We start from the raw sequence: 21,968 nt of genomic DNA, 5'->3' as shown, positions 1-21,968 counted from the left end.
TCACTGTCAGAATACTCAGAAATACTCTGACAATCCATTACAATCATTCACCACTCTCCAATCAAAAAAATCTAGTCCTCCACCCTCACTGCTCATACTTGTACACACGCCCCCCCACACACACACAATGAGCTTCAGAGGTGTCACCAGTTCTCTCCCTCTTTTCATCACATACTAAAAATTTTCCCTTTTATTAATCTTATAGAATTCTTTTAGTAACTTTATCATGTGCCCTTTTTGATGTCTGTCAACCAAACTTTGAAACTTGCATGTTTTCTTTCGGTTTATTTTCATAAGGAGCATTCAACAGACCTCTCACCATCTTGGTCACTTGTGCCTTAATGAGTGATGATGGTCATGAGGAGATAGAAGCTGATAAAATAGTTGAGTTAATGAAGTAAATAAATAAGTTAATGAAATAAAGTCAGTGAATAATAGACACATCTTCTTTAATTTCATCTTTGAAGTCAACTGTTTTTAATATAAGCCAGTTAGGTTAAAAAGAGGATTAGCAAGATATTTGGCAAGATGGCAAGTGGGAGAGCCAATATAATCGACTATAGGATATAATGGATAACCACTCTTACTTCAGAAGACCATAAATATTGGAGTGGAAGTCAAGCATGATAAATTTTGTAATTTCTCAAAAGTAACATTCCATGAATGTACATGTTTCAATAATTTATTTCATTTGTTTATTTGGCTGTGAACTGGGTCTCTTCTGATAACACTGTGGGTTTGATCTATCCCTGGGTAAGGTATTAAGTTTATGATATGATTATACTTTGTACAATCCATTAAAACAGTGGCATTACCTTTATCAGTTTTTTTAATGAGAATATTAGTGTTGTGGCATAAAGAGTGAAGAGTGGACAGATATCAAAAATTGGTATATAGGCGTTTGACAGAACACCACATGGAACTCTTATGCAAATTAGAACAAACGGGGATGGATATGACACTGGTTAAGTGTATAAGAAAGTGGCTGCTGGACAGATATCAAAAGAGTGATATGGAGGGTCAGAATCGAGGCGGAAACAGGTGACTAGCGATGTGCTGCAAGGTTCATCAGTGCTGTTTAATTTGTACATAAATGATATCGGAAATTACCTGAAGGGAAATATTCAGTTGTTTGCTCATGAGAAATTAGGTAGAGTACTAGTTAATCAAGGCAATGTAGAGAGTTTATCATCATCATCAAATTCCTTCTGTGTACCCTCAAGGGATGTACAGGATATGATAGTACTACATGAAAAATTTACATCATTCCTAACTTCCTATCTACAATTTTCCTCCAAATCAGTCTGTTACTTGTCAAGACTCCAATATTACCAGATCTTATATTTCTATCATCTAAGGCACTTTGTACCGTATCAATCCACCTATATCTTGGTCTTCCTCTGGGTCATTTTCCTCCCAACTTGGAAGAGAACACTTGTTTTGCTAATCTTTCCTCACCCATTCTGTTAAAGTGACCATACCACCTGAGATTAGCTCTGCTAACACATTCCTGGATGCTGACAATGTCAAGTTCTTTCCTAATATCCTCGTTTTTAATATGATATTGCCATTGATGCCATCTGTTCATGCCAATAATCTTTCTCAGGACTCTCATATCTGCTGTCTCTAGTCTTTGGTCAAGTGTTTTACTTCTGACCCAGCTCTCAGATCCATAAGTTAAAACTGGTTTGAACACTGTCTTGTACAGCTAATTTAGTGTTCTGACTAATTTCTCTCTTATTCCATATGAATTTATTCAATTGACTTCCACCATACCAGCTTTGTTGATTTCGTTGTCTATTTCCATATTTAATTTACCATCTTCACTAAAAACCGTGCCTAAGTAGCTGAAATGTTTTACTTGTTCCACAGGTTCTTCATTCACAATACAGTTGACATTTTCAACGATTCTGCCTATTTTCATTGTCTTTGTCATTTTATTGCTGACCTTCATACCATATCTATTACAACAGTTATTCATTTTAGTCAGGGAATCTTGCAGACTTGTAATGGATTTATTTAGAAGTATAACATCGTCCACATAAAGCAAAGAGCTGACATTAACATTTCCAATTTTGATATCATGTTTAATACCACTTTCCTTCATAACGTGATCCATATAGATAACGAATAACAGAGGGGATAATGTACATCCTTGTCTTACACCAGATTTAACATTAAACCATCTTCCGGTACTTCCTTCAATTCTAACTACTGACTTACAACTCAAATAAAGACTAAGTATTGCTTGATATAATGCCCAATTGACACCATATAACTGTAGAGTATTGAATAACTTCTCTCTTGGCACCTTGTCATATGCCTTTTCGAAATCGACAAAACTTAAATACAGATTTTTGTTATATTCCCATGATTTCTCCACTATTTGTCATAAAGTGAAGATCTGATACTGACAGCCTCTATTTGACGTGAATCCAGCTTGTTCTTCACCAAGCTTTTCTTCCACAATTCTTCTCAACTGTTTCTCAAGTATACTTGCATATATCTTACCAGGAACACTCAATAGGGATATACCTCTGTAATTCTCACATTCAGTTTTATTTCCCTTTTTATATATAGGTACTCTGAGAGCTCTACTCCAATCATTGGGAATTCATCCCTCTGTCCAGGCCTTCTGAACTATGCAGTGCAGCCACTGTACGAATTTTATAGCTCCATACTTGAGCATTTGTGGTCAAATATCATCTACTCCTGCTGCCTTTCCACATTTCAGGCTTTTCATGGCTTTTTCTACTTCAAGTATGGATATGTATTCCTGACTGCATGCCTGGTCAGTGTTTTTTTATAACTGTGCTGTCATCACTGCTTCTTTCATTTAGCAAATTTTCAAAGTAATTATTCCATACTTCAAGGATATCTTTTTCTCCCATTTTCATTTCACCTTTATCATCTCGAACTCCTTTTACAGCACTCTTTCCTCCATTCCTAAGCTTCTTCAACAACCTTCAGAATATTTTGCCATCTTCTTGATATTTATTTTCTATGTTCTTGCCAAAATCCTCCCATGACTTTTGTTTAGCTAGTTTCACACATTGTTTAGCTTTCTTCCATTTGTCTCTGTATTCTCTAAAAGCACAAGCTGACTTATTTGCCAGGAACTTTTGATATGCTTTCTTCTTTTTCTTCACTGCCTCTTTAACTTCCTGTGTCCACCATGGAGTTCTGATTTTTCTATCCTTGCAGACAACTTCACCACATGCCCTCTCTAGCTGAATCAATCAGGATTTTCTTCAAGGCTTGCCACTGAATCTCCAAGGTTTGGTTCCTGTTCTCAAACTCTTTCATTTTTCTTTCAATAATCTTTGTGTATTTTAGTCTACAGTTCACATCTGAGAGTTGCTCAACTTTTATTCACTTTAAAACTTTCTTACATGTCATTCTTTTCAATATGAAATTCAATTTTATCCTGCTCAAGACTAAATAGTGATCACTTCCAATTTCAAATGCTCTGTACACTCTGGTGTCCTGCACCAGGGAGAAAACATCACTATCAACAATAACACTGTTAATGAGACTTTTCTTATTCCTTGCCTCTTCTCTCCATGTGAATTTGTGCACATTTTTATGTTGGAACATGGTGTTAGTAATAACCAGTCCATGTCCTGAGCAGAAATCCAACAGGTATTTGCCATTATTGCTTTTTTGCTTTGCTTTGCTCTTTTCTCCAAATTTTCCCAAAACATTTTTGTATGTCTGACAATCACATCCTACTCTGCTATTTAGATCCCCAACAAGGACCAACTTTTCCTTTTTCATGTGTCAGTAGCTTTTTCTAGAGCCGCAAAAAATTCTCCCACTTCTACCTTAGAAGAACCTTCTGTGGGATCATAGGCACAAATAAGTCTCATTGTCCAGTTCCCAATTCTGATATTTGCCCAAATCACTCTACTTGACACTGCCTGCCATTCAAGAAGATGAGCCTCGTATTTTGTGTTGAATACTATGATTACTCCTTCTTTTCCTCGATTGTCATTGCCTGAATATAACATTTTATATTTATTGCTCAGAAAGATCTCACCAGTTTATGTCTTTTTTGTTTCAGTCACCCCTATTATATCGATCTGGTAGTTATCTAATTTCTCCGCTAGCTCCATTTCTTTGCCATTCAAGCTTCTTATGTTGATAGTACCGATCTTTAACTCTGGTGATGTTGAGTTGTGGTGTGGTTTCAGATTTGTTCCAGTAGCTGACTTTTTGCTGTTTGCCCTGGTTCCCTGGCGAAAACAACAGAGGGGGGGGTCTTGTTTAACAGGGTGATGCCCCTGCCAGCATGAAATTTTGTCATGTTGTACCATCATTTTGTATTTTGGTTTAACCAATAGGAATACAATTTGGTTGGCTAAATCCCAAATTGCCAGCCCATCCTCGTTCGTTCAGTATCCAGGTGGATACCCAAGAGGGTGCACCACGAGAAGGTGAGGATTGGACATTAGGTCAGAAGCCCTGGTCGGTTCTCTGCATTCCTTTAAAGGCTATGTGGAGGTCTCCTCTTAGTTATACAGCTTTGACTCTGAAGCACCCCCATATACAGAGTTTGCAGGACAATTTAAATAGGCTGTCAGTATGGGCAAAAGTTAATGGGTGTCAGTTTAATGTCGAGAAATGTAAAGTTATGCATTTTGGGATAAATAGATTACAAGCAGTGTATCACATTGATAGCACTGTTGCATGAACATGAGCAGTGCCAGGAAGTAGATAAAGCTAGAGATTTCTCAAAAGTAGCATTCCAAGAATGTACATGTTTCAATAATTTATTTCATTTGTGTATTTGGCTGTGAACTGGGTCTCTGCTGATAACACTGTAGGTTTGTAGGTTTTAAGGGTGCTGGTGGACAGAGTTAAAGTTTAGAGGATATATTGCTAATGTAGCCCATAAGTTTACTTGGATAGTGAAGAACACATTAACAAGTAGAGATAATCATCATCATCATCATCATCAAATTCCTGCCATATACCCTCAAGGGGTGTACAGGATATGATAGTACTACATGAAAACAATTACATCATTATTAATTTCCTATCTACAATTTTCCTCCAAATCAGTCTGTTACTTGTCAAGACTCCAACATTATCAGATCTTATATTTCTATCGTCTAAAGCACTTTGTATCGTATCAATCCACCTATATCTTGGCCTTCCTCTGGGTCGTTTTGCTGCCACCCTGGCAGAGAACACTTGTTTTGCTAATCTTTCCTCGCCCATTCTATTTAAGTGACCATACCACCTGAGATTAGCTCTGCTAACGCATTCCTGGATGCTGACAATGTCAAGTTCTTTCCTAATATCCTCGTTTTTAATATGATATTGCCATTGTTGCCATCTGTTCACGCCTATAATCTTTCTCAGGACTCTCATATCTGTGGTCTCTAGTCTTTGGTCAAGTGTTTTACTGCTGACCCAGCTCTCAGATCCATAAGTTAAAACTGGTTTGAACACTGTCTTGTATACAGCTAATTTAGTGTTCCGACTAATTTCTCTCTTATTCCATATGAATTTATTCAATTGACTTCCCACCATACCAGCTTTGCTGATTCTGTTGTCTATTTCTATATTTAATTTACCATCTTCAGTAAAAATCGTGCCTAAATAGCTGAAATGTTTTACTTGTTCCACAGGTTCTCCATTCACAACACAGTTGACATTTTCAATGATTCTGCCTATTTTCATTGTCTTTGTCTTTTTATTGCTGACCTTCATACCATATCTATTACAACAGCTATTCAATTTAGTCAGACAATCTTGCAGACTTGTAGCAGATTTATTTAGAAGTATAACATCATCTGCATAAAGCAAAGAGCTGACATTAACATCTCCAATTTTGATATCATGTTTAATACCACTTTCCTTCATAATGTGATCCATATAGATAATGAATAACAGAGGGGATAATGTACATCCTTGTCTCACACCAGATTTAACATTAAACCATCTTCCTGTACTTCCTTCAATTCTGACTGCTGACTTACAACTCAAATAAAGACTAAGTATTGCTTGGTATAATGCCCCATTCACACCATATAACTGCAGCGTATTGAATAGCTTCTCTCTTGGCACCTTGTCATATGCCTTTTCCAGATCGACAAAACTTAAATACAGATCTCTGTTATATTCCCATGCTTTCTCGACTATTTGTCGTAAAGTGAAGATCTGATCCTGACAGCCTCTATTTGGCCTGAATCCAGCTTGTTCTTCACCAAGCTTTTCTTCCACAATTCTTCTCAACCGTTTCTCAAGTATACTTGCATAGATCTTGCCAGGAACACTCAGTAGAGAAATACCTCTGTAATTCTCACATTCAGTTTTATTTCCCTTTTTATATATGGGTACTATGAGAGCTCTACTCCAATCATCGGGAATTCGTCCCTCTGTCCAAGCTTTCTGAACTATGCAGTGCAGCCACTGTAATACTCTTATACCACCATACTTCAGCATTTCTGGTCGAATATCATCTACTCCTGCTGCCTTTCCACATTTCAAGCCTTTGATGGCTTTTTCTACTTCAAGTATGGATATGTATTCCTGACTGCATGCCTGGTCAGTGTTTTTTTACCACTGTGCTGTCATCACTGCTTGTTTCATTGAGCAGTTTTTCAAAGTAATTACTCCATACTTCAAGGATATCTTTTTCTCCCGTTTTCATGTCACCTTTATCATCTCTAATTCCTTTTACAGCACTCTTTCCTCCATTCTTAAGTTTCTTCAACAACGTCCAGAATATTTTGCCACCTTCTTGATATTTATTTTCTATATTCTTGCCAAAGTCCTCCCATGACTTTTGTTTAGCTAGTTTTACACAGTGTTTAGCATTCTTGCATTTGTCTCTATATTCTCTAAGAGCAAAAGCTGACTTATTTGCCAGGAACTTTTGGTATGCTTTCTTCTTTTCCTTCACTGCCTCTTTAACTTCCTGTGTCCACCAGGGAGTTCTGATTTTTTTATCCTTACAAACAACCTCACCACATGCCTCTCTGGCAGAATCAATCAATGTTTTCTTCAGAGTTTGCCACTGAATCTCCAAGGTTTGGTTCCTGTTCTCAAACTCTTTCATTTTTTCTTCAATAATCTTTGTGTATTTTAGTCTACAGTTCACATCTGAGAGCTGCTCAACTTTTATTCGCTTTAAAACTTTCTTACATGTTATTCTTTTCAATATGAAATTCAATTTTATCCTGCTCAAGACTAAATAGTGATCACTTCCAATTTCAAATCCTCTGTACACTCTGGTGTCCTGCACCAGGAAGAAAACATCACTATCAACAATAACATAGTCAATGAGACTTTTCTTATTCCTAGCCTCTTCTCTCCATGTGAATTTGTGCACATTTTTATGTTGGAACATGGTATTAGTAATGACCAGTCCATGTCCTGAGCAGAAATCCAACAGATATTTGCCATTATTATTAGCTTTGCTCTTTTCTCCAAATTTTCCCAAAATATTTTTGTATGTCTCACAATCATTTCCTACTCTGCTATTTAGATCCCCAACAAGGACCAACTTTTCATTTTTCATTGTGTCAGTTGCTTTTTCTAAAGCCTCAAAAAATTCCTCCACTTCTACCTTAGTAGAACCTTCAGTGGGACCATAGGCACAAATAAGTCTCATTGTCCAGTTCTCCATTCTCATATTTGCCCACATTACTCTACTTGAGACTGCCTGCCATTCAAGAAGATTAGCCTCGTATTTTGTGTTGAATACTATGGCTACTCCTTAGTAGTAGAGATAAGGAAGTTATAATTTCTCTTTTTAAGGTCTTGATATGTCCACATCTGGATTACCATGCTCAAGTCGGGTCCCCTGGGGTTTCTTGGGGATGTGGAAGCAATGAAGAGGATTCAGAGGCGAGTAGCCTGTGGAATGTTCTCTATGCGGATAGACTGAAGGTGTATGGATTGCAGAAGTTGGTTGATAGGAAAAAAAGAGGGATATAATAGAGACATTTAAGTTGCTTAAAGGATTTTATAGGACAGATGCAGTGGAAATGTTTCAGCACTTGGCTAGAGGGACAAGAACAAGGGGTCATACCTGATAGTTGAAAAATGTGTGGTCAGTAAGGGTGTGAGGCCTAGATCTTTTGCTTGGAGAGTGGTGAATGAGTGGAATGGGTGGTTGCCACAGTCAGTTGTGATGCTTTGTCTGTTAATAGGTTCAAGGAGAGGTATGATAGATTGGGTATTGGATAGAGGTATGTGTGGATAGATTGGGTCTCCTGTGATGAGTCGGACTCCATGGAGGTGTCTGTATAATAATAATAATATCCTTGTAATCAATCTATGAAATACTCTTATTCTTCTATCGCCTGTAGCATTAATTAACTCTGCTGGGATTCCATCTGCACCTCAGGGCCTTATTGCTTTTAAGCTGTTTAACTGCTCTTTCAACTTCGTGCTTAAGTGGAGAGTTAAAAATCAAAATTTTCTTGGTGTGAGGGCTCTTCCAAATTTTCTTTATCCTCTCTGTTGTACAGTTTCTCATAGTATTCTTTTCATTGTTTTTGATTATCATTTCCTCTGTTAGTATTGCTCCATTCCCGTCTTTGATGACATTCAATTTAGGCTTAAACTTGTACTTCAGGTCATGAACGAAACAAAATATCCTTTTATAATTGCACCTGTTCATCTGGAACTCTATCTCTTCACATTTATTAGTATAAAACTTTTCATTGTCCTGCCTGATGGCTCTTCTGACTTCTCTATGTAATCTCTTATATTCTTCAGTCCCTGTGTCTCTTTGTTTCTCCAACCACCTTCTTTCATTAGATCCTATGTTGAATCTGATATCCATGGGTCTCTTGGTCTTCTTATTGGGCCAAGATACTTCTTGGCTGCATCCTGTATTATAACTTTGACTCCTTCCTAAAGTATTTCTGGTAAGTTCTCCTCACTAGTCCCTTAAAAATCATCCAACCAAGTTGATGTTTCTTCTGTAAATCCATTAATATAGATTATATATACATATGTATAAATCAGGTTTTTTATATATGTTTTGTATTGATGCTGCATGTTATAAGATCATTTCACTTGCTTCCCATTTTTAAATAAAAAGACAAATTCGGAACAACTTACAAACTATTATACTAAATGACAACTAAATTAAATATTATCCAAATGGCATTATCTTTTTCTTATTCATTACCTGCTATCTCCACAATACCATATTTTGCAATATCAGAAAAATCATCTTCTTCCTCCTCTTCCTCTTCTTCCATTTCTTTTATAATATTCCCGCCTAGAATATCTTCAAAATTTTCATCCATAAGTCCATCTGACATAGGAGATTCAAGTAAGCTATCATCATCATGAGGGCCATCTTTGTCCAATTCCATTTCTGTGGAAAAACAAAACAGCAATTATTTTTTAACCAGTTTTAAAGAAGAAAGGAAATAAACTGACTAATTTACCAATGTTCTGCAATGGTAGCAAGTTCACCTACATGCTGTGCTTCATCATGTTCTCTATACAGGAAATTTATAGTTTACACCAATAGATAAGAAAATTGCAATGCCATAATGAAAAGACCATTATCTCCACATCTTCTCCTTAACGCACTAGGCTCAATCATGCCAAGACACCTCTTAGCTTGATAAAAATCAAGATGCATCTTTGCTTCATATAAATCTCATTACTGTCTTGACAGGGTAATTAATTCTAACAATATAGTCTGCTATGTTGGTCAAACATTCTCTTGCCAGTGTGTGTTTTGTAGGATGCAAAACTTAAGTTTCTAGAATGAAAAAATCTCTCCAATCTCGGAATGAAACAAGTTAACTTATCTTCAATGAAAAACTTTTATAAAAGCTCTTTACATCCTAGACAGGATTCAAACCAAGATTTTCAAACCAAAGTGCACTGTTTATATAAATGAGGTTCATGAAAAGAACATATTTAAAAAAAAAAGAGGGAAGGGGTAGGAGGAAAAAAAAAATCAAGTTCCAATAACATGTTTTTAACTATATCGTTTTCACTTCATTCCCGTTTTTGCATGCAGTGTCAAGCCACCTTCAAATTACTTGTATTCAAAGGATAAAAAAAAAGGTTAACAGCATATGAAAATAAGATATCCATAAACCCACAACCAGGCCTGACAGACTGATTGGCCAACTCCCAAACTAAAAAGCTTTGATTTGAATCCCACCATGAATGCTTTTAAATTTCATTGTCAGGTGTGAAACCATCTTCACCACCCTGCTTACTGGAAGCCTGATGTATCTTGAAATGTTCTTTGTTTAATCTCTAGAGCAGTTTCCAGATTATCTATTCCTTAGTCTTTGTGGTGAAATAACACACCGCTGTATACATATTATATAGCCATATCTATACGGATATAAATAAATAATATATTCAAAACACTTTTAATGTAGCATTAAAAATAAAAACACAACATATAAAGAATTATTTATACATAAAGCAAATAATGAATTCAGCTTTCTCTTTGTGCACTGTCCAAATCTGTTAATTCAGTCGGTGCAAAAAATTGTGTAACTCTATTATCTGAAGGGTCTCGATGTTTTTGTGGCTACTGTATCAGGTACTACCTTTCTTGGTAGTATTAAAAAAAAAAAAAAAAAAGAGTGTGTGCATACACATTTTATGCGACTCCGATGAAAAGTTATCCTTATGTAATCATACCATGGGTAGGCTAAGGAAGTTTTTTCCTATTTTTATTGATTTTATATATATATATATATATATATATATATATATATATACAGGGTGTTCGGGATAAATTTGACAGTTTCGTAAGGAAAAAGAAAATCTTCTTTGTATCTATTAAATTTAATGAATTGACAAAAAAACATTACAGGCAGAGTTAATTACAATACTATCAACAAGATTTACTCAAAATAACCACCATTAGCATCGATCACAGCTTCAATTCTGCTTCGGAACCTCGAACAAGCTGATGCTACAGTCTCCCTGGGAAGGGCCGCAAAAACTGTTTTAATTTTATCCATTAACTGGGCTTTTGTATTACTGGAAGTGCGATTAGTGTCTTTTTCAACTGCGCCCCATACAAAATAATCCATGGGGTTAAGGTCTGGGGAGTTTGGAGGCCAAACATTTGGACTGGTGAAGTCGTAGAAATTTTCAGACAACCATTTTTGACTTTTCCCAGAGGTGTGGCAAGGGGCCGAATCCTGCTGCCATACATACGGCCTACCATTGGCTACCCTTGTTATCCAGGGCTTGACTACAGTTAGCAACTCCACGAACAAAGCCCGAATTCCAATGCCAGGGTTCTTCAACACCTGTTCCTGCAGATTTGCGAGGAATTCTACTGTACGAACGCAATCAGATCGTCTGCTAGGGATCTTTCTTCTTGCTACATCCTCGTAGTCACCATTGCAAGTCTCTAGTTCATGCCTGATTGTTTTTACTGTATTCAGGGAGCATTGGGCAGCAGTCGTAATATCCTTATTTTGATGGCGGGCACGAATCATCATGATACAAGTTATTCTCTTCCATGATTCAGGTGGGTTCCAGCTATCCATCCTTTCTGACATCTTGTATATGAATGAAGAAGGGTCCAAACTTTTAAATGAAGAGAAGTGTGTGTTAATACATGTAACTTACGGAAAAATATAATTAATTATAAATATGTCAAATTTATCCCGAACACCCTGTATATTGTACAGGTAACCCTCATATAACACGGATGTTAGGTTCCACAAAAATGCCACGTTATATAAATCGCGTTATACGAGACTCAGATCACATAGAAAAAGTAGGGTTAGATTCCAAAATAGTTTTTTTTTTTTTTAAGATTATATAAACAATGATATATCCAACAAAAATATATTTTTATTTAATTCAGGTAATTCATGTAAGTTAAGAAAACAAACTATGAAACAAATACATAATATAAAATTATAAAAAATTATAAATTGTACGTAAACTTCATTGCACATAATACATAAATGTTTTAGGCAAAATAAAATAACGTGTATATTTTAATTGTCATCACTCTCTTCAAAACTAACATTTCGTAGATGTTCTTTATTTAAGAATAGCCAGACGTCGTCATCACTTGAAATCTCTTGGACATCATTAGCATAATTCTCATTGCATATTGAAAGTTTATTTTTCACTTGGTTGGAATATAATAAATTTAGTTTAATCCTTTATCCAGGTGCGAGTTTGCGCCTGAAAGTATCTTCAGGACTGGGGTAAGGTGGTGCAACACCAGGACGACTCCTTGCAAAGGTGGAGCAAGCTACTAACACTCCTATCTCCGTATCTCCATAATGCAAAACACATCTCCTTGCGGATATGTCTAATGTTATGCATTAAGGGAAGGGCCACTACCCAGACTAGTTTCGACCTTTATTGAGGTCTCTCAATACAAATTTGTTTCTAATTTAGAATATAATTTATATAAAATAAGACCCAATGTATATAAGATTTTGAAACACTTAAATGCAGATACCAAAGAAAACATAAAATTAAACACCGAATTGAAATTAGAAGAATTTTTAAATTACTACACAGAATTGTGGACAGACAAATATTTTAAAAAAGACAACTGGCAACCAATTAACAAAAATGAAAAGGAAATAACTAAAGAAGAATTAGAATCAGCCTGAAAGAAACAAGAAACGGAAAATCACCTGGAGAAGATAAGCTAGGTTCAGAACTATATAAATACGTTGGAACAAGATTCAAAGAAAGACTTATTATTTTTAAATAAAATTTATTCAACTGGTATCGCCCCAATAGAATGGAAAAAAAAAAGCAATTGTGATTCCTATCTTTAAAAAAGGTAATAGAGATGACCCTAAAAACTATTGTTGCGTATTATATCTCTGATATTGATATATCAAGGCAATATATTTAACTTTATCCTTTCCTACTTCAGCCGCTATATCAAATTCTATCTCATGTACCTCTTTGTTAAGTCGGTTGCGCCATTGTTATATGAGCTTCATTAATATTAATCTTAACGTTATGTCTCGCTTCTCTAATACCTTTTCTTACATAATTTAACCTTTTAAGGGCCACCAAAAATTACCTGTTCCCTGAATTCCATGAGTTATCCTGGTCTCTCAGGCAAAATTTATTTTTTATCTGCACCAGCCTGGGCCTTAAGGTTAGAGATAAGCTCAGCCTTTAGGCTAATCATAGAATATCAGGTGCCACTAATAATGTTAATTGAATTTTTAGAAGCCTTGGGTTCTCTGGCTTATTTTATTTTTGCAGTCGTGCCCTACTATTTTCAATTTGGGTATCCCCACACACACACACACACACACACACACGATCACAGATTCGATGTTTTATGAAGGGTCAGTCATCATGATCAGAAACACATGTAAGTAAGAAATCAAAATATTTATTAAACTCATTATATAATGCCATACAAGTTAAAGTAGTTATCAATTCTAATTTAATCTTCTACCTTTCTCTCACCCTTAAAACAATTATGCACTGACTTCAAAATGTTAGCAAATTTAATAACTCAACATATAATACATTCTTAATTACAGCTCAATTGGACATTAAGGCATTTTAGCACATTTATAATCTCTCTCGGATTAATTATGACAGAATCTCTATCTAACTGAAAGTTCTTAAAGTTCATTTTTTTAAAGCATAGTCATTTACATAAATCTTAGTTCTTCACTCTTTCTTCCATTACAAATTTTAAGATGCATTCTCTTAACACTGTTAGTCAATTCTCAAAAGGGGCTAGAACAAGTGAGAGTACTTATCTATTCTTTATCGGTTTTCTTCCGTCCCTCCTTTGTTTCGACTCTGGTTGTCTCAATCTTATCGGCACGTGGGTTACATGTGCTCGCCTGAGCTGGGTGCTATCTCTCTGCTAAGGTTTTACGTTGATGACCTTCTCATTGACGGTCTACAGTTGATCTTGCCGAAATCTGCAGAGGTGTCATGCCGGAACTTTTCGTAAGTCAGCCCTCAAAAACGAGAGCTGAACTGCGATGAACTCTTGGAGCACACAAAGAGAAATGCAGGAACAAGAAAAAACGGGGCGATTTACTTCCGTGTCGCTGGTTTTATACGCTTCCCTAGAGCGCCACCTTTCCGAGTTTGAATTTCTCTTATCGTCTCACCCATTGGCCTCAGGCTGGGTGACTTCACTGATCAACATACGGGACTTCTTGTTTCCGGGAACACCCAGATGTGATGTCCGCGGGTGCTTACGCTGCTCTTATAGTATTAGGGCGATCTTTGCCCTATGTTGCTGAATAATACGCATTCTTTCATTTATAATATCTCACTAATGATTTCTCTCATATCTGCCCCTTTTTGCTGACTTACATTCATGCTAGACATATAGATATATTAATTTAAATTCACATAATTCACAGTTTATCATACAAGATGTTGTTACAAAAAAAAAAAAAAACATAGTTACATTGTGCTAAAAGATAAGTATGCATATATATATATTTTTTTGTTGATTGTTAGATTCTGGAATGGTGACGTCACGTAAAATTGAAGTCTCCTATTTCAGATCTAACACTATAGAGGTATCAGTATACTAAATTCCTGTTACAAAATATATAGCAGAATCTTAAATAGCACACTAATGAAATATTCCGAAAACTTTATTTTAGAAGTACAGAATGGATTTAAAAAAGGACGATCATGTATAGACCCAGCCTTTTGCCTAAAATTAATAATAGAGAAAAGAAGAGAATACAATTTAGAAACACATATTGCATTTATTGACTTTGAAAAAGCATTTGACAAAGTTAAAAGAAACATATTATTTAACATATTAAAAGAAAGACAAATACCAAATAATATCCTAAAAGCCATCACAAGTATATATGTAATGTGACCAATTATTTTACAATGAAAAGGAGGACGAAAAAATTTAAGAAAAAAGTACAATGTAAATAAATGAAACATTTTATTAATTTAAACAAAAATACACTAGTTATGCTTACATCCCTTTTAATTATTTAATTAAACGAGTATTTTTCCTTGAATGAATATTTTTTGTCAATATATCATTTTCTAACAATATATTGGAAATTTCAGAGCAAGAAATATCCTTCATATTGAATTTTATGGTAAGTGCTGCAGCTAGAGTATCAACACAGAGTATAATATAGAGATAAAGTAAACAAAGTGAAGTGCGCAATGGTGCGAGACAAGGGCGAGACACGTGAAGTTCTCCTATGCCCTGCGCATGCTTTTCATAATCGCGTCTTTCCGAACTGTACCGTCACATGATGCACAACAGTTCGGCGCAGCATCTCTGAATACAGAGATTAACAGATTGGTTTTAAAATATCAAAAAGGAGGACAGGTAGGAGGACACTTTTCGAGAAAGGACAGAACCTACAAAAGAAGGACTGTCCTCCCTAAAGAAGGACGATTGGTCACCTTAATATATGAAAATAATCAAATACAAATAAGATTAAATCATGAGCTATCATATAAGAGAGAGAGAGATAAACCAAGGGATCAAACAGGGATGTCCCCTCTCAGCAACTCTTTTTAATATCTACTTAAATGAAATAATAATAAAATGGAATAAAAATTTGCATTAAGGAATTAAACTTTCTCCTACAGTAAACTTAAACACTCTCCTCTTTAAAGATAATAAGCCAAAAGGCTATTTTACCGGCGAATTTGTTAATTAAGAGCCCAGCTATAAAAATAAAATGGGATTTAACATCTCCCTCTTAATTAACTCTCCTCTTTGCCGACGACCAAATAATAATTACAAATTCTGAAGATAACTTACAGAAAGCTATTTTAGATCTAAATGAGATAGCCAAAGATTATGGTATGATAACATCAACAGAAAAATCAAAAACTATGGTCTTTAACCTCCCTACCGGCCAATGTGGATGAAATAGTGAAACCAAATTGCACTTCTTATCCATGTTATTCAATGGGTTTTAGAGCTAAGTATCCAGACTTATCTGGAGGTCTATAGATGTTGTGGCCAGTTGTGGGAGGGGGGGGGGGTTAAAGGACAAGATCCAGTAAGAACTAAAATAGTAACAGATAACAAGATCTTAGAACAGGTGAATTCATTTAACTACCTAGGATGTATGATCACATATGAAAATGAAAAAGATATAAATGTAAAAATTGTAAAATATTTAAAAATAACAGGTGTAATTAACTCTATATTTAAACCAAACCTAATTCAAAACCAGATTGAAAGTATACAATACATTAGCCCTTGTCATATGGTTTTGAAGTGATTTTGGATACTACACGAAGAAATTAAAATGTATTTAGAAATAAAAGTCAACACGCATGAGCAGTTTAATGATAAGAACTAGATGCAACATTTGGCTTTCATTGTTGACATCACTAGACATTTAAATGACTGAACAAGAAACTTCAAGGTTGAGATCAGCTGTTACATTTATGTACGACTGTCTCAAAACTTTCAAAATCAAATTTAAAACTTTGAGACAGGCAAATTAAAAATTGTGATTTAACTCATTTTTCTATATACAAACACTATCAAGAGTCATATGGTTCATGTTATTTCAACAAATATGTCCCAAATATTCAACAATGATTATCTTAATTGAGATTCAGTAGGTTACAGTGCTACAAGAAAAGTATAATAAAATTGGTGTTCCCGACTTCTATTATTATAATTTAACCTGCCATCTTCACTAAAAATTGTGCCTAAATAACTGAAATATTTCAGCTGTTTAGGCTGAAATATAGGCTTGTTCTATAGGATCTCCATTCAGAATGCAGTTGATGTGTTCAGTGTTTCTGATTATTTTCATAGTTTTGGTCTTTTTATTGCTGATTTTCATGTCAAATTTGTTACAGCTGTTATTCAATTTAGTTAGAGAATCATGAAGACTTGCACTAGATGTGTTTAGGAGTACAACATCATCTGCATAAAGCAAACAGCTAAGTATGACAGCTCCAATTCTAATATCAGGCACAACGCCACTTTCTTTCATAATGTGATCCATATAAATGATGGATAAGAGTGGAGATAATGTGCATCCTTGTCTTACTCCTGATTTAACATCAAACCATCTTCCTGTATTTCTTTCAATTCTAACTGCTGACTAACAACTTAAATATAGACTATGTATTGACCTGTATAATGTTCCATTCACCCCACATAATTGAAATGTTTTGAAAAGTTTTTCTCTGGCCACCTTGTTGTATGCCTTTTCCAGATCTACAAAACTTAAGTACAGATCCTTGTCATATTCCCATAATTTCTCAACTGTTTGTCTTAAAGTGAAATTCTGATCTTGTCAACCTCTATTTGGCCTGAACCAGTTTGTTTTTCTCCAAGTTTCTCTTCCACAATCTTTCTCAACCTCTTTCAAGTATGCTTGCATATCTTTTACTTGGAACACTTAGTAGAGAAATTCTTCTGTAATTCTCACATTCAGCTTTATTCAATTTTTATATATGGGTACTATGAGAGCTCTACTCCAATCATTGGGAATATGACCTTCCGACCAGGTCCTCTGAATATGCAGTGTAACCACTGCAAAACTTTTATACCTCCATATCAAGCATTTGTGGCATACTCAAGCATTTATCATCTACTCCAGCTGCCTTTCCAAATTTCAAGAGTTTTTGACAGCTCTTTCTACCTCAAGAATTGAGGTAGAAATATTATATTATATTGGTTTGTTTAACAATTTGTATTGATATGCTGATACATTTTAAAATGTACAATTATGTTATGCATTTGATTTTTCTTTGCATGATTCAACTCATGCCATTGTCAAAAAGGGTTTTCAAGTTTTTTAAACAAAGTTTCAATAAAATGAGTGAAAATATACAAAGTTATGAACTTATTCAATATTTAAAATTTTCATAAAGTTGACTAGTCAACATGGGGTGCTTAAGGATCAAAGCTATATAACTGAGAGGAGACCTCCACATAGCCTTCAAAGGAATGCGAAAAACCAACCAGGGCTTCTGACCTAATGTCCAATCCTCACCTTCTTGTGGTGCACACTATTGGGTAGTGAACCTGGATAGTAAACGAATGAGGATGGGCTGGCAATTTGGGATTTAGCCGACCAAATTGTATTTTTAGTGGCTTAAACCAAATTTTCAAATGATGGTACAACATGACAGAATTTCATGCCAGCTGGGGCATCGCTCAGTTAAACAAGGCCCCTGTTGTTTTCGTCAGGGAACCACGGCAAACAGCAAAAAGTCAGCTACTGGAACAAATCTGAAAACAAACCCCAACTCAACATCACCAGAGTTAAAGATCGGTACTATCAACATAAGAAGCCTGAATAGCAAAGAAATGGAGTTAGCTGAGGAATTGGATAAGTACCAGATTGACATAATAGAGGTGACTAAAACAAAAAAGACAAAAACTGGTGAGATATTTCTGAGCAATAAATACAAGTGTTATATTCAGGCAATGACAATCAAGGAAAAGAAGGAGAAGCCATAGTATTCAACACTAAATAGGAGGCTAATTTTCTTGAATGGTAGGCAGTGTCAAGTAGAGTGATATGGACAAATATGAGAATGGGGAACTGGACAATGAGACTTATTTGTGCCTATGGTCCCTCAGAAGATTCTACTAAGGTAGAAGTGGAGGAATTTTTTGAGGCTTTAGAGAAAGCAACTGACACAATGAAAAAGGAAAAGTTGGTCCTTGTTGGGGATCTAAATAGCAGAGTAGGAAATGTTCATAAGAAAGATTCCGGTAATTGGACCACATGTTTATTAAGAAAAATAACAATAAAAAAAAAACCTGACAACTTTCTTAAGTCATTTGGCTTACATCTTCAGGGGTCAAAGGTAACTAAAAGTTTAAACACAAGAAATGAGAAATTACTCAAAACAGCTCATTCTATGCAGCTGTGACCGTCTAACTGTTCATTAAAATAAATATCCGAATGCAGATTCAGTGCAATTTTGTTTAAATTTGTCTAAGTTTGAACAATGCTGGATGCTGTCACGTTCTGTTGTTCACGTTCACATTGTTATATAAGAAAATTTAAAGAAGACTGCAAACATGCCTAGCATTTCAATGCAATGCAACAAAAACCAGGTACTAATTCTACAACAAGTTTGGTCAGCATTGATAAAAAATATACCCAAGTCAGACCTCGGACAATGCGAACATGAACAACAGAACGTGACAGCATCCAGCATTGTTCAAACTTAGCATTGCACTGAATCTGCATTCGGATATTTAATTTAATGAACAGTTAGACTGCCACAACTGCATAGAATGAACTATTTTAAGTAATTTCTCATTTCTTGTGTTTAAACTTTTAGTTATCTTTGACACCTGAAGATGTATGTCAAACAAGTTACGAAACTTGTCGGGTATTTTTATTCTTATTTTTCTTAATAAACATGTGGTCCAATTACCAGAATCTTTCTTATGAATTGCTAAACCACAGAAACCTATGCCTACAACTTGAGTAGGAAATGATTGTCAGACAAAAAAATATTTTGGGAAAATTTGAAGAAAAGAGCAAAGCTAATAATAATGGCAAATACCTGTTGGATTTCTGCTCAGGACATGGATTGATTATTACTAACACAATGTTCAACATAAAAATGTCCACAAATTCGCATGGAGAGAAGAGGCAAGGAATAAGAAAAGTCTCATTGACGATGTTATTGTTGATAGTGATGTTTTCTCCCTGGTGCTGGACACCAGAGTGTACAGAGGATTTGAAATTGGAAGTGATCACCATTTCGTCTTGAGCAGGATAAAACTGAAACTCATATTGAAAAGAATAACATGTAAGAAAGTTTTAAAGTGAATAAAAGGTGAGCAGCTCTCAGATATGAACTGTAGACTAAACTACACAAATATTATTCAATATTACTCTGCTTATATAGTAACTTAATGGTTGCACCTCTTTGGAAACTCGTATAGCAGAGTATATAAGTTCTTTTCGCCATACACTTTGGTATTATGGTCTAGCTACTCACTGATGAAGCCTCAAAAAAGGCTGAAACCAGTCTGGGTAGTGACCTCCCTCCATAATGTAATAACAGCATACATTTCCTAGAAAATGTGTTTTTACATTATGGAAAATACCTAACAATAGCGATCTGAACTTTCCCCACCTTTGCAACGAGTTGTCCGGTATTGTACTACGTACTAGGGTCACTTGCATTAGCTAACGCTAGTGTTCGCCGATACTTTATAGTTTACTATATTCAGCATGAAACTCTCCGATTCCAATCCTTGAGTTTCTTATTCGGTTTTGAAACAATGTGGATTTTATATCCCCTTAATTTAAAATATTGTTTATATCGCTGAAATGAAGCTTATTAGTTCTTTATAATTAAGTAACTTAATGGTTGCACCTCTTTGGAAACTCGTATACCAGAGTATATAAGTTCTTTTCGCCATACGCTTTGGTATTATGGTCTAGCTACTCACTGATGAAGCCTCAAAAAAGGCTGAAACCGGTCTGGGTAGTGACCTCCCTCCATAATGTAATAACAGCATACATTTCCTAGGAAATGTGTTTTTACATTATGGAAAATACCTAAGAATAGCGATCTGAACTTTCCCCACCTTTGCAACGAGTTGTCCGGTTGTACTACGTACTAGGGTCACTTGCATTAGCTAATGCTAGTGTTCGCCGATACTTTATAGTTTACTATATTCAGCATGAAACTCTCTGATTCCAATCTTTGAGTTTCTTATTCGGTTTTGAAACAATGTGGATTTTATATCCCCTTAATTTAAAACAATAATTACTACCAGTTATATCAATGTCCAACAAAAACTGTTCGTTCATACTGGATAGCTTGTTAATATCAAGGCACAATCTGCATAGACCCAAATTAAATTTCATAATTTGTTTTCTTTAATGTACACAGTCACAATGGATCATCAGTCAGTGAGTATTTTTCTTGTACTCAGCAGTAATGGGAATGGCTTGAGCTTATTGTTTTTTTTTCCCCCCTAATTAGTGAATAAGAAGGGTAACTTGTAATCATCAGTGCTAATAAGGAAAGTGGAAACAAAAGAAGTAGTTGAGATATTAAGTGATTATATTACAAAAGCATATATCATCCAAGTGGGTGATATTACAGTTACCAATGTAACAGAGGGCGATGTGAGAACTGGAGCTGCTCAGCATACTGAATAATATCAACATGAATACAGCATTGGGACTGGATGGCATGTTGGCTGTTGGCTCATATGTTACAAGAAATGGCAAGAGATATGCAAGAAAACTGGCAACATTTCTGAAGAAGGGATTCAATTTGAATCTCAGCTCTGGCAAGTTTCCAAGAGAGAGAGAGAGAGAGAGAGAGAGGGGGGGGGGAATGAGAGTAAGATAGTTTCATTGTATAAAAGATGCTCCAAGAAGTAGCAATTTACTGACTTACTATCTCAGGAGTAGTGCTTAAGTATTGGAAATGTTCAAAGGTAGAATTCAGGAATGGGTGAATAAGAAAATGATACTTTATTGGTGGAGCCAGACAGGAGAGAGATATGAGTCTCATATATGAGATATGACTTCTGCATTACCTCAACCTTGGTATCTCTTCTGGGTCTGGCTCCCACTGATGGGTAGAGGATTAAAACCAAGTATATGCTTTCTTGTCATCTTTAATGTATAACAGAGCCAAGGTAAAAAAACTTTTTAATCAAGAAACTTATGAATTACTAAAGGGATTATGTAAGTTTGATACAAAAGAAAATTATTTACATGAAAAGCAGTGAGAGAACTAGCGCTGATGGGAATTGCATACGAGTATGATTAATGCAGGTATGAGGGATAGTTATTTTTTGCTTGGAGAGTAATGAATGAGAGTAATGATAAAAATAGGTTGGCCGGCATGGTTGGCTGAGTGGTGTAGTTAGCGTATCCACTCTCCAGCCAAAAGGCTGCGGTTCGAATCCCGCCATGTGCATGGATGTTTATGATTGTCTGTGAAAGCCTAGTTGTGGTAGTCGGCGGTGGATGGCACTGGTGTTAGATGATGAAAGTTGCTGGAGTGGGGAGACGAGGAGT

General features: G+C 35.5%; 1 protein-coding gene across 1 annotated transcript in view; it reads right to left on the bottom strand.

Annotated features, from left to right (window-relative positions):
* Nucleotides 1–21,968, bottom strand: part of LOC150105145 (rho GTPase-activating protein 1-like) — a 199,467-nt gene that overhangs the window by 113,275 nt on the left and 64,224 nt on the right. Inside the window, exon 3 of the mRNA XM_090396180.1 lies at nt 9,155–9,346. Within this exon, the coding sequence (XP_090252306.1) occupies nt 9,155–9,346 (192 nt within the window). The remainder of the gene's footprint in view (nt 1–9,154; nt 9,347–21,968) is intronic.

Source organism: Typopeltis vanoorti, chromosome 7, assembly GCF_054136105.1.
Source record: "Typopeltis vanoorti isolate ZY-2024b chromosome 7, IOZ_Tvanoo_1.0, whole genome shotgun sequence".
NCBI lineage: Eukaryota > Metazoa > Arthropoda > Arachnida > Uropygi > Thelyphonidae > Typopeltis > Typopeltis vanoorti.
Note: the sequence above shows the minus strand (reverse complement) of the source record. Positions and strands in the feature narration are given on the sequence as shown.